Consider the following 13,438-nt stretch of genomic DNA (forward strand, 5'->3'; position numbering starts at 1 on the left):
CCCGCCCCGGCGCTGAGGGGGGCGGCGCGTGTCACGCGGGCGGGGCGCCGGGCGGTCACGTGACGCGGGAGAGGCCCGGCAAGGCCCGAGGAGGAGCTCGGCCGCCGCCATTTTCCTGCGGCGCCCAGTGCGTGTCCCTGTCCCCGGCCGGGCGGGCGCGCAGGGGGAGGGGACGGCGGCCGGGGGAGGGGGGCGGGAGGAGGAGGAGGAGGAGGAGGGGTCCCTGCTCGGGTGACAGGTCCGTCCCTGAGGGCGGAGCGGGGGCCGCCTGCGGCACGGCGGGGTGAGGAGCCCGCGCAGCTCCATCCCCCCGGCGACTCCTCCCGTCCCGGCCCCTGAGGAGGGAGCGGAGCCGCGCTCGGTTCCAGCGCCGCCAGCGAGCCCGCCATGTCCGGCCAAAGCCTCACCGACCGCATCACGGCGGCGCAGCACAGCGTGACCGGCTCGGCCGTCTCGAAAACCGTGTGCAAGGCCACGACCCACGAGGTCATGGGCCCCAAGAAGAAGCACCTGGACTGTGAGTACCGGGAGGGGACGGCGGCCCGAGGGATCCCCCGAGTGTGCCGCCGAGGAGCGGGATTGCCCGGCCTGTCCCGGGGTCCTGCTGCGGGGCTGCCGCCCATCCCACCGGCCTCGTGGGGACGGGAAGCCTCTTCAGGCGGAGCAGCTCCGGGTTTCAGCACAGGGCATACCCGGAGGGCGGGGGCGTAGGGTCGGGGACGTGGCGATGAAGAGCCTGGGAGAGGCTTTTCAGTATATCTGCTCTCCAAAAGGGGCCTTGCCAGCTCTTCCTTATGCGCAGGGCCCCGGACAATGTGAGCTTCCGAAGGACAGGACCTGCCCCATACCCCTTTCTTCGGGAGAGGGAGAGCTACGGAGGCCAGGCAGAGGAATGGGCTGCAATTTCTTTACTAATTGATCTCATTTGCGTCGTGCTAGGGCAGCACTCCCCCATTCTCTAGAGGAGGTGCAGGAGTTTCAGGAAGCTGATCAGTTATCTTAATTATTTTCCAAGTAATCTACTAGGGGAAAAAAATCCTTCTTTAATAATCATGTAGATCTTCCGTGTAGGAAAATATGTGAAATGATTGTTTGAGGGGCAGGCAAATCTCTCTCAGTAAGGATGTTCTTAGTCTTCTTTCTAGTCTGTCCCATTCAGTTGGGAGATGTTCTAGGAGAATTTCTTTAGAACTTCAGTACCTGGTCTTAACATATCATACAGGGTCTGGCCATTTTTCAGCTTCTATTAAGAACAGATCAAAGGTGGGAAGGCTTAAAAGGTTTTCTATCAACTGTAATCTGGTGATTATGAAGAGAATGATGAACTCCAAAGTTCACATTAGTGTGTCTCCCACGGAGCTGTAAGGTCACAGGACTGAGGAAGTTCTTGATCTGAATACCTGATTGTCTTGCATCTGTTTATTCTAGGCCTTTTAAGGACAGCCCCCATCCTTCACTCCCTTTCACTTTCCCAAATATATAATAGAAGATACTGGGGAGATTTGCGTCTATGCCTTCTATAGGTGTGCTTTCTCCCTTCCTCCCACCCACGTCTGCAGGAGAAGGTTGAGTCTTCATGAGTCTTGAGTTTGTGCCTTCTGAATTGCTCTGTATGCAAATGAGGACACCAGATGATAGTAGTAGGATTAATTGTACTGTAGTTCTTTCTTCTTTCCACCAAAATGTGTGCGTGTTAAAGGTTTCAGAAATTCTTGTTCTACAAGTATCTGAGAGCAATGTGATTAATTTTTAGGGTAGCCCCGGAACACCTGCCTCTTTCTCTTTTTGGTGTTCCCTCATTCATTTCATCTTTTGTCTGAAGATGATAATAACTGAATGGTCTTGTTTTTCTTAGTTAGCTAAGGGTGTCAGAACACTGAGGAAATCTTTGAGTAACTTATTGGCAGGTAGAGGAAACACCTTGTCATATGGCATATGTATGAAATTGTGATGTTACTGGATTTCACACAGCAGAAGTGAGGCTTTCTGGAAAACCAACCTTGTCAGGTTTGGCCTGTAATAGTGCTAAAAGCATAGTTTCAGTAATAAGACATTTAGGAGCTGAATTATTTTGTAGTATAAGCTTTGTTGAAAAGAATATGAAGCTGGCAGCTCTTCAGGTGAGGGGGATGTGTGTTTTTAAAAGGGTGGTGTTCTGAACAAGGCTGCTGGAAGACAACTAATGGAGACCTCCAGTGTGCTGCTGCAAAGGGTGCCTGGACTCCCTTAGAGAGCTGCCTGGTAGTTGTTGGATGAGAAGACCAATTCTGTGTTTCCTTTTTCTACTCTAGACTGTCAGGAGTTTTAGTTTCTGCCTCTCTCTGAGAATTCTTTTATCAAAGCAAAGCAAACTTGTTTTTTTTTTTTTTTTTAATTAGTCCCTCTTTTTAGTGGTTAAAACAGATCGTGGCTAGATGTTTTGTATGTTACCCTAATATGTTTGTTAGAAGTCTCTGTTCCTGGCATCAGGAAATGACACATGGTCTTGTATTTTGAACTTTTTCTTTGTTCATACCCTGTATGGTTGTATGCTTTAAAATAAATATTTTTTACACAAGCGGTGACTCAAGCCCTGCTTCTGAGCTATTTGTACGTATCTTCCTTTTACGACAGTTTAACTTGGTAGGTACTATGAACTGACATCTCATTGTAAATGACAATTAATATATCAGTCTTCATAAGCAGCACACTGCCTTTATATTTTTCTGATTATTGCTTATTTTGATAATACAGTTAAAACTTAATTCACTATAGATTGTGCCCTGTGTGGGTGGATAAGTTGAGTTTTCCTATACTGTCCTCTAATGAAGACTTAGTTTTGTAGCGTGTTCTACAACCATGACATACATTCTTGTTACTGTATTTCTTGTACAAATCTCAAGATTTCTGACTGTCCTGTTACTGAAATTCTTTCTTCATTAAGCTCAAGCTGTCATGAACAGATTTAACTAGCTCAGCCTCATGTTAGCTCATAAAAATGGAGGGAAGTCCAATAGATACTCCTGATCATAATTATTCCAGTTCTTATTTATCTTGCTCCTGACAGTGTATGGAATTTGAAAACTAAAGCGCTCTCCATCCTAGGTTACCTCTATTTCCCTCAGTGATGGTTATCTTAATCAAGGAAGGTAAAACCAAATTCTTTCCTTGGCTCATGATGATTAAAATGTAACATACTTCAAAGAATGCCTTCTCTCCCATTACAAAGCTTAGTTGTTTGGTTTGAGGGAGAAAGACTTCTAATTTACAAATGGACATGGCTTGTGATAGGTAGTAACATCATCTTGAGGCTGTGTACTTGAACCCCCCATGAAACTTTTTTTTTCCTCTTCTGTTTTGCAGGTCCAGCCTTACAGCTGGGCTAAGGATTCTGTTTGGTAATCTAAATGCTACTTTTGTTATGATGGATTACTTGTTTTACGGAAATCAGGTCTAATAGCCCTGGAACCCTCAAAGCATAGTTCATGAATTTCTTTTCTGGAAAACCTAGTTTCACTAGGACTTTGTCCCAGTTTTTACACCTATCTTGAGTAGTGGGAGCTCTAAACTGGTTTGTGGGTTTAACTTGCACACTGAGATTGGTACAGCCCTTTCTTTCTAGTTAGCTTTTTGTCTCCATGTTGAGTGATGGATAGTGATGCTAACTCAGAACAGGTGCTTTAGGTTGTTCGAATATAAACCATGCTGGAAAACTTGTTGCCAGATTTCACTCCTTCTTTACATGATTCTGTGGGAGGTGTCCTTGTGTATGTATGTGTGGTGGATAATTTACATTAGGAATACCTGGAGATACGTTAATGTTAGGAATACCTGAAGCTAATGCCAAGTAGATTTTACTGGATTGGTTCAGTGAAACTGCTCTAGCAGCGATAGCTCAGTAGCATAAAAATGTTTGTGTACATGTGCATGTTGTGGAGGGTACTTAAAACAGCTTTGTTGTGATATGTATTTAGGGTTGGCCTCTTGAATGAGCGTGGTGTAGTAACCCTATCTGCTTGTAGCTAATGGAGCAGCCCTCTTTAAAGGAGAATGTGGACGGATGACTTGGAAGGAAGTTGTGATGCTGTAATTATCTATTCTTAACAGGAAATATCTCTGTAATTAAGCCAGAGTGTAATTTCCTTGATTTCTTATTGTGAAAGAAAACGTGTATTTTTTAAGGAAGACGGTAGTCCAGAACCCTGCCCTTTGTTGGGTAGATGTCTGTGAGGAGCTGTGTAAGTGAAAGTAAACTTGAAGGAGCTTTTTGGGAACTTAAGAATTAAGTCACTAGCGTCAGCTGCTTTGGTTTCGTCTAGAGGCTACTACTAGGACAGAGGAAAGCCCAGCTAAAGACTTGCTTCATGTTTCATGAAAGCTTCTGTTTCAAAACGAGATGGTACAAAGAGGGTAACTTGTGGAACTGAGGGACAAGGATTGTTGCTTTTCTCTGGATCACCCAAGACATTTGTAGAAAAGCTGGGAAAACCAGTGTTTTGAGTGTTCACTTGCCTTTACATGCTAAAGTGTAACTGGGTGATGAGGTGAATTAACTCCTAGTTCTGTGGATACTTCTGTGTTCTCCAGTAGAAACAGATTATCCATGTTCCTTTTATGGTATTGCAGTGCTTCAACAAACTCACATTTTGTCTCTGGTTTTGGCAGAATCACCTGAAGTTTCTTGCAGCTTTGCTTCCCATTCTGTAATTGACTTAAATTTCTGGAGGCAATCCATTGTTATTTTTGCTTAGAAATGTTCTTTGTAACTGTAATTATTTCAAATACAGATAATTGCATTGTTACAGCTTTCTTTTGAAGTATTCAGTTTTCTCTCTGAGTTTTTTCTCTGATTCCTTCATTTCTTTCTTTAGCCAACTTTCTTTTTACTGGAATTCCTTTGGAATATTTGTTCGTGCCTTTTAGTAGAGTATAAGAGCTATCATACTCCTCCTGGCTGCCAGAGGGACAATTTTCTGTTACAGCTGCTCATTTGCAGAAAGAATAGCCATGTAGCTGTGCAGCTGTTGTTTCATTTTACTTAGCCTGAAGGAGTATTCTGCTTCAGATGAAGTAAGAGGCAGGAGCTAAGGAGGAGAAGCTGTAGGACACCTGCAATCAGCTTCCTGTGAATCTTCATACCAACACTGTTTCCCATTAGCTATGATTATTCAGGTCTCATGTAACTTTGGGCTATATCTCTAGTTGGGATTTTTTTTAAATTATATATATATTTTTTAATGATGCAGTCATCTCTTGCATTTTCTAAAAGGGACGCTTGGGAGAAGCATTCTTTTGTAGTTCAGCCTGTGACCTAATGATCTATTTCAGTCTTCAGTTCCTAATCCTAAAATCAGGTTTTGATTTGTAGATGTGAAAGTTTTAAGTTGTCCCTAATGACTTGTCTTACAAAGTAATGGTAGTTTGCATAATAATACAAGAGATTACTTATCCAACGTGGAATTTAAAGCTTCCCGACTTTGACTTTTACATTTGTTGCCTTATGTAAAGTACATGATTTGTTGATGATGGTAGAATTCTGGGGAAGTTCACTTACAAGATGTTACCGATGTCTTGCTCCCTCTGGAAAATGCAACATTATTTCTGAAGCAGAGACACCTTTTGTATTTAGAAGCTTAATTTATTAAACAGCTTTCTTAAATGAAATTTGTCAATACCATTAAAATATTTTCACTCAAAGCATCTCACACATCAATTAATGCTTTAAAAATAGCACGTAGTAGCTTTACTACTGGTAGGATACGTGCACTTTTCTGTAAACTATGAAGTAGTTGTTTCTTAAGCATGATAGAAGAATTCAGGTAAGAATTGTAAATGACTTGTTTGTAAAGTCTTTAAGTCCTCTGCTGGGGCAGTTATTTAATATTTTCGAGTAGTTTGCAATACAAGTTTAAAGCAATAATCTCAAGTATGTGTCCTTTTGAGTATTTTAGCAAACTCTTCTGCCGCAAACTTTGCTTTTGCTCATGAGTATGTGTATTTAACCATTTAGATTTTCTGCTGATCAAAGTCTTAACTCTGGGAGTAGTTGCAATTTGGAGCTTAATGTTATCTTGCAAAGACTTGGGTTCGAGAGGGATTCTATTACTGATTCTATCTGCAGCCAATTAAAAGTAACGAACAAGTAACTAGAAAAAAGAATGCAATCAAGTGGAAAGAAGCTTGTGCTGCTATAAAATTGTTGGGTTTGGTGTTTTCCTTGCTCTTCTGGCCATTTTCTCCATTGTGAAATGATCATGAGTGGGCAGTTCACGAACTCTTAGTAACTTCGAAGTAGCTGTATCCTTCAAAACTTGAAGAAGAAATCTTGTTCTACTTTGTATTTCACCCCTGGTTTATATCAGAGCTTTATCAACTGGATGGTAGTTTCTAAACCTAAGAATGATGTTAGTAAATTCAGTGCTAAGGTGTGGTAGGCTCAAATTTACTAGCGGTAAATCCAAGTTATGAGTAATATGTCACAAATCGGGTATTGGGATTTTAGAAATTAGGGAATTAAGCTGTATTTAACTGTGTGAGGATAACTTAATGAAGTTAAGCGTTTCATACTGATTTAGTAAATACGCTGGATTTTCTGATTGTGACTAAAAATCTCCTGTGCTATTTTGCTAAAGGAGCTTTATAAAGTAATGCTTGTCTGGATCATTTGCAATGTTATACAAGGGTAAATTACGCTTTTATAAGTTTTACCTCAAAAGAGAGGATGTAAATTAAGAAGACCTACATTCAAGTTTGACTTGGGCATGTTAATTCACAGAATGAAGCATAAGACAATTTATTGGAGTTAACAGTGGTGGCATAAAGGGAAATCCTGAGACTTTTATGCAGGTCATGACATAAGTAGTCTAAATTAATATAAATGAAAATACCTCACAGAGTGGGAATTACACTCACTCTGAGCTCTTCTATATGCTTTCATTCATACCTATGTTAATTTACCGAGTTGTTGTCATCATCTTTTTTCTCCTGAAAAGACACTTTTGAAATCTTTACTTGCTGTCCTTTATTGCTTCCTCCCAAGAAGCAGTCCTTCAGTCACAACATTCATACACTCCAGCAGCAGTACCATTCTAGCAGGACTGATTCTTTTGCTGATGTGGGAAGTGAGAAGTTCGCATGGGTTGAAACTGCTCTGGTATTTCACATATTTACACTAAATATGGTGCTTGCAGTAGCTCAGCTATTGCAGTTACTGGCTGTGTTGGGACATCAACAAAGTGTCTGCATTGTATGTAGCCTTTCTTGATTTTTTTAATAGTTAATTTACAGTAAATTCACAAATACAAGCCGCACTGAGTATAAGCCGCATCTCTGGGTGTTGGCAAATATTTCGGTTTTTGTCCATAGATAAGCCGCACCCGAATATAAGCCACTCTGTCGTTCGCAGTGAGGACCCGCGTGCAATTAGTAACAGAACCGCAGGAGGGCGGGGTTTACTGGCTGAGCTAAGGCTGTGCAGGCTCGGCCTGCTAGGGGCTGCTGACGGGGCCAGGTGGCCCAGGCCAGTGCTGCCGCTCGGGGCTGGCCGCCGCTGCCACTGGGCTCGGTCACCCCGGGTCGGCGCTGCCCCGCGGTGGCAGGCAGGGACGGAGCTTCCCCCGCTCCTACGGCAGCGGCGGCGGGCAGGGACGGAGCTTTCCCGCGCCCGTGGCACCGGCGGCGGGCAGGGACGGAGCTTTCCCGCGCCCGTGGCGCCGGTGGCGGGCGGGGACGGAGTTTCCCCGCTCCTGCCGCGGCGGCGGCGGGCGGGGACAAAGCACCCCGTCGGCTCCCCGGGCCGCAGCAATGGCTGCGCGGGCCCCCCCCGTCTCTCCCCTGGGCTGCGGCAGAGGAGGGAAGGAAAGAGCTCTCCCGCCTCTCTCCCCGCCCCCCCCTGCTGCCTGCAGGCAGCCAGGCTCCACCCGCGGTGCAACAGAGTAGCGATTTGTAACAATCGCAAAATGCCGACTTTGCAGCTGCTCGGCTCGGCACTCTGGCTGGCACTTCTGAGGTTGTAAATGTCAGAAAATTATTCACATATTAGCCGCTCCTGATTATTAGCCGCATTTCCGGTTTAGGAGCAAAATCTTAGTCAAATTGGTGCGGCTTGTATTCGTGAAATTACTGTAATAAAATTTAAAGCACAAATTGTGAATCCTTAATAGCACTGTTTCCTAGTTAAATAATTGGTGTATAAACAAATTTTCCATGTTAATAACTTGTAAAACAGGATATTCTTCTATCCATTTATAAAAAGATGATAATGAGGTTCCTATCATTCTTTATTTACTTTAGTTTACAAAAAAGAAAAATGAACCCAACAAAACCAAACCAGTCCACTGGTATTCATCTGCACAGTGTAAGTTTCTAAAGTTACCAGAGTAAACCAGATTTCAGACCCAAAGTGGCTAACATACAAAGTTTTAAATTAAACTCAGGCTACAAAGCTATAGACACAGGTAAGCATGGTTTAAATACTTATTTTTAATGTTAAAAAAACCAAATATTTGCCTTCAATCTGGCAGTCAGTCCACTTGGAGCAGCTCTGGTTGTCTGTGATTTGTTACTCTATCTGCCAGATTGAGAGAGTTGAATGTCTTGGCTGTCAAAATGTAGAAGTTGGTGTCTTCATGTTCCTTGGTGCTCTTAAGGGCTGCTTGTAACTTACTTTACTGTTGGTAGTGTTTGGGTTTTTCTGGGGTGGATACTGACCTGTAAAGTGATATGAAGAGTTTCTGTACTTCTCTTTTGCTATTCAAGTGTGTGCTTTTTGTCTTGGGTTTAGTTTTGTTTAGCATGTCCCTCTCTTCCCCCCTTCTTCCCATATGTTCGGAAGTTGCATCACAGTTTCACCTACATTTGCTTGCAGATGTACTTGGTTTATTTGTTCATTCTTGAGGACAAATGGGTCAATATTTAGTTGGAAATGGGGTCACATTTGAATTTGCTTTATCCCTTTTCCTTCTCTCCCTGCCCAATATTACCATAGTAGTTTCAACCATCACTGCAACCTATTTCAAACTTTATGAATTTTTCTCATCAGCAACTCTGTATTCTGGATCTGACCTCATTTTTTATGTGAAGTGTAAAATCTTGTTTGAACTGTTGTGGTGGTTAAGTCTCCATACAGGAATAGTGGTGTTATTTGATCATGTTTAATTCTGTCCCCTAGTCTTTTTGCCAGAAGCCATTGGTGTTCATATAATTCATAATTCAGCATGTGTACCGTTATGCAGAGATTAAAAATAATTTTCATTTAAAAATCAGTTTGTTAGGAATATTGATTATGCATTGCAGCTTGATACAGTTGTAGTTTCCAAAGCAATTCTTCATTTCTGGGTTGATGTAAAGCTGGCTTCATCGAGTCTTGCTAACTCATGAAATGCCTTCATTCTTCTGTCTCACAAAGGGCACTTGAGTTTAATATTTATGTTATGTCAGTTTGTAAGTTTTAGACCTGAAATTCAGATGTTTTACTTGCAATTACCTTTTATTCATCATGAAGCACAACTAGTTCAAATCCTAGTTACAGATAAAAAAGAAAAATGTCTTTTTGAACAATATCCTTGTGTTCTTTTATTCTCTTGAGAAGTGAAGTTTACTGTTTAAAAATATACTGGAATCCTTAGGTAGATTCTAGTTTTGGATTCATTCTCTGGATGTCTATGTGCCTTAGCTTTTGTTGATATAGCCATGCTCTGACCAACTGGTTTTTATTCAAATGATTGAATTTGGATTTATTATCCTTTAAATCAGTTTTTCTGTTATGTATTAATAACCTGCCTTAAATTCATTAGGGATTATTTCTCCCTAGGGTGTTTGCAATCCAGTCATGAGTGTTACCGTGCAACACTGCAGAATAAGATTTAGAGTATCAAAAATACATGTCAAGTGGATTTTAATCATAGGACTAAAAGAAAAAAATGAACCCAAATGTGAACACCTCTACATTTGTGGACTGTAGTTTTTTCTAATAAGGATCTGTCATGTGTAGTAAGTTGGCACATTTTATTAGCAGTTGAATGAAAAGCTCAGGATGCACAACTCTTAGCTGTAAGCTGTTTGACACACAGAGACTAGTACACTGTTGGGCTTTGAGGAAAAATGGTTGTCTGGGTACAGGTTGATAGTTAATAAGCTTTTAAAAGCCCAAGCTTTTTTCCTGGCCAGTCTGGTTGAAATGCTTTTCCACTATGTAGCATCATTTAAGCCTATTAAATGTAGCATAAATTAAGTCAATTTTCAATCAGGTTACTTTGCATTAAAAGTCTGGAGTATATGAAGTTTGTTTCAGTGCTGAATTTGGTGTGTAAGTGGATGGAAATCCAAAGAAGTTTTTGTATTACTTCTTAAAAACTAGGGAACAGCTCAGTTAGTTTAACTTCAGAAATTTGGAGTTTCATTGTTATAAATTTGAATATGCTTGGAATTTCATTGTTACAAATTTGAAGCTCATGCATTTCTAGGGGCTGATTTTCTCTCTTGTTTTGCTGGGGTATTTTGCTTTTTGTTTACACATAGTTTATGAGGAGACTTTCTTCATATTTAATGATCTGTAAGTAAGATACAGTGAGTTGGAGGAGATGCTTTTGTCCTTATTTTAAACCGTTAATGAGGAGTCTTTGTAGACAGGAATGTGGTCAGTCTCTTGGTGTATACTAGGACTGACACAAGATGTCTTAACACATAGTTTTGCCAGAGTTCCATGTTCATTTTAGCTCTCTGAGGTTTTAACCAATGAACAGACTTTGAAGTAAAAGGAGTAACTAATTTTTGTCTTTTTTGAGCTTTTCATATGAAACGTTTTAAGGATAGAAGCTGGCTGAAGGTCATCTTCCTCTTACTGAAAACTGAAAGGCAAATGTTATTTCCTACTTCTCTTGGCTTTAGTTTATCTTAGAGGCTGTTTGTGATAGGGACATGTCTTTGTTCATGGTAAACAGAGAAATTCCCAGCTGAAAGCTGTGGACACTGAGGAGTTCTTTCTGTGTACAATTCCCCTTACCCATCCAGTTTCAGACTTAAGAGTTTGAAACTATGTGTTGGCTCTGAAACTTATGAAACTTGATGACCGCATGGTCACTAATGAAAGGCTCAGGAACAGTCTGTAAGTAAGGCATGAGGGAAAGAACTGATTTGGATTTATGAAAGTCAGACATAACAATGTTGCTGTAAAGAGGTTGTGTTCCCCTTGGTAAGGTTCTCTGCTTCATCTACTGAAAATTGGTGAAGCTTAGTGTATGGTCCTGGAAAAATTCAGCTTCGTTTTTACTCTGCATGTTAAATGCAGGTTGTTCCTGTACCATTCTAACCTCTTATCACAGTATATTTTAAAATTTTTACTCTGAGCAGCTTTGACGTGGTCTGTAAGGGATGGTTTTGTTGTGTCCTTGTAAAAGAGTGCTTTTGAGATGTGCATTGAAGATGTGTTTGGGATGAGCTAGGACAAGTCGTGTTTGGTCAGAGAGCTCCAAATATCTCATGGGAGAAGTTAGTCTAAATTGAAAAAGGAAGTAAAAGCTAAATTGGGCAGGCATTTCCAACATTTCTATTAATAGAATGGAAGAATTTAGCTGTCCTTTTGCTTGACTGCCTCCCTTCATGGAAGAGCTGCACACTCACAGCACATGAGTGTCAGTTGAAACAATTTTGTGGTGATAACTCTGTTTTTATGGATAGAGAGGGGTTTGTTTGTTTGTTTTCAGCTCTTGTGGTCTGCTTTATCCAGTTTTCTAACAGTTCATGTCAAGATCTGGTCCTGTTTTGGTCAAAGGAAAAGATACAAAAGTGGCTGTCAGTAACAGATCACCTTTAATGAGTTCACCTACTTATAAGTACAAAAAGTGAAATACATTGTATGGAATTGATGGAGCTTGCATTAAAATGGCTGCAGAAGTGCTCTAAATCCGTGTGTCATGGACTTTCCTTGTTGCATAAAAATGGTAGTTTATAAAGAAGTGTCGCTTTTTTAACCAAAATGACTAGAATTGTGCATGTCACCAAATGCTTGACATGGAAGGAGCAGTTTCTTGCTTGCACCTCTTTCTCCTATTTCTGATGGGAAAAATGAAAATTAGTCTCACTTAGGAGTAGATGGAAGTCATATAAAAGTCTGGTATGCAGAGTAAATTTTTTTTTCAGTGTAGTGAAAGATAAGTCTCAGCCACATTGTGAAAAACTGTGTGTTCAGACTGTTTCATATAACACCATGGAGTACAAAATTTAGCCTATTTGATCTCTGAGATAGCAGCTCAAGTACCCAACTGTGTAAACCTGTGCTGGCCTGTGTGATTTTCTGCCAGTCACTTTGTAGGAGAAGGATGATGTTTGATTTTCACTGACTGATAAGTATTTGAAGTTTGAGAATTTGCTACTTTGATCATTCAAATAATTCAGATGTTTTTAGTTTATAATCTTGAGGGTTACTATTTTGTGGTTGACCAGCTTCTTCTATAGAAACTTTGAGAAAAAAGTATTCCTCAGCAAACCTTCATTAAATTTTTGTTTGTCACTTACTAACCCCATGATTCAACTGTCTTTGCCTTATTTTCCTGTCTTTTCAGGTTTTTCTACTTTTGTTGGGCTGCTTAGGTCATTGTTTATAAGCCTTTAAATCAGAGCTACATTGAGACCTGTTAAGCTCTGTTTAGTCAGCTATAAGTGATTATCTGACAGGATACTGCTGTATGTATTTCCTGAGAGACCCACACAAAAGTGAGATACATAGATTATCCATACAAAATAGGAAATAGTGCTTAGCTCGATTGTAGTATGATGTGTTGTGGTTTATTTGTAGTAAAAATCTCTGTTAAAGCTGTCATCTGAGGAGGTTTTCTCCAATAGCTGAACATTGTGCTGTATATAAGGAAAAACATTTGTACTTTTTTGGAACAAATAGTACTAATTTTAAAAATCTAAGTCAATTGGACTTCTTCTATTTATTTTATGCCAAAGAAAGCACCATTTGTGGTAATTTTATCTATTGGACTTTTTGATACTATATTAAAATGAACCCAAATGAGTAATTTTTGCATCTCTATGAGGTTGGAAGAACATGATGTAAGAATCAAACCATTTTAGAATATGGCTTAAACCTTTTTGGTCTTAGATGCAAAAATTTCCCAGGTTTTTTTTCCCCCTTTTATCAGGTTAATTTTGAAAATCTGTGTAAATAGATAGCAATAGAATATGGAGTGTAGATATTTAACCAGTATACTACAGGGACAAAAGGATCTGTAGTAGATGCTGGCACACCTTTAGACTCTCTTGACAGTACAGCTGTTCTGTACAACATACTAGCTTGGACTCTTGACAAAACGAAACCTACTTCCACACTGTTATAACTTTGGGTTTTGGTTGGGTGTTTTACAGTAATTAACCAGACAGCCCAGTTTTTTCCAGTAATCAACCAGAAGCTGTAGAGGGTGGCATCTACCAAGAAATGTCCTACCATGCATCAGAT

General features: G+C 40.7%; 1 protein-coding gene across 8 annotated transcripts in view; it reads left to right on the forward strand.

Annotated features, from left to right (window-relative positions):
• The first annotated feature begins 222 nt into the window (after window positions 1–222).
• PICALM (phosphatidylinositol binding clathrin assembly protein) overlaps window positions 223–13,438 on the forward strand; it is a 70,990-nt gene continuing 57,774 nt past the window's right edge. For 3 of the 8 annotated variants that reach the window (XM_033052792.2, XM_033052794.2, XM_033052793.2), the window contains exon 1: window positions 224–517. In XM_033052792.2, the coding sequence (XP_032908683.1) occupies window positions 388–517 (130 nt within the window). In that variant the 5' untranslated portion in view covers window positions 224–387. Of the gene's footprint in view, window positions 518–13,438 lie in introns of all 8 variants that reach the window. The other 5 variants (XM_033052796.2, XM_033052797.2, XM_033052798.2 and 2 more) reach the window with 3 other exon arrangements.

This window comes from Catharus ustulatus, chromosome 2 (assembly GCF_009819885.2).
Source record: "Catharus ustulatus isolate bCatUst1 chromosome 2, bCatUst1.pri.v2, whole genome shotgun sequence".
In the NCBI taxonomy this organism is placed as follows: domain Eukaryota; kingdom Metazoa; phylum Chordata; class Aves; order Passeriformes; family Turdidae; genus Catharus; species Catharus ustulatus.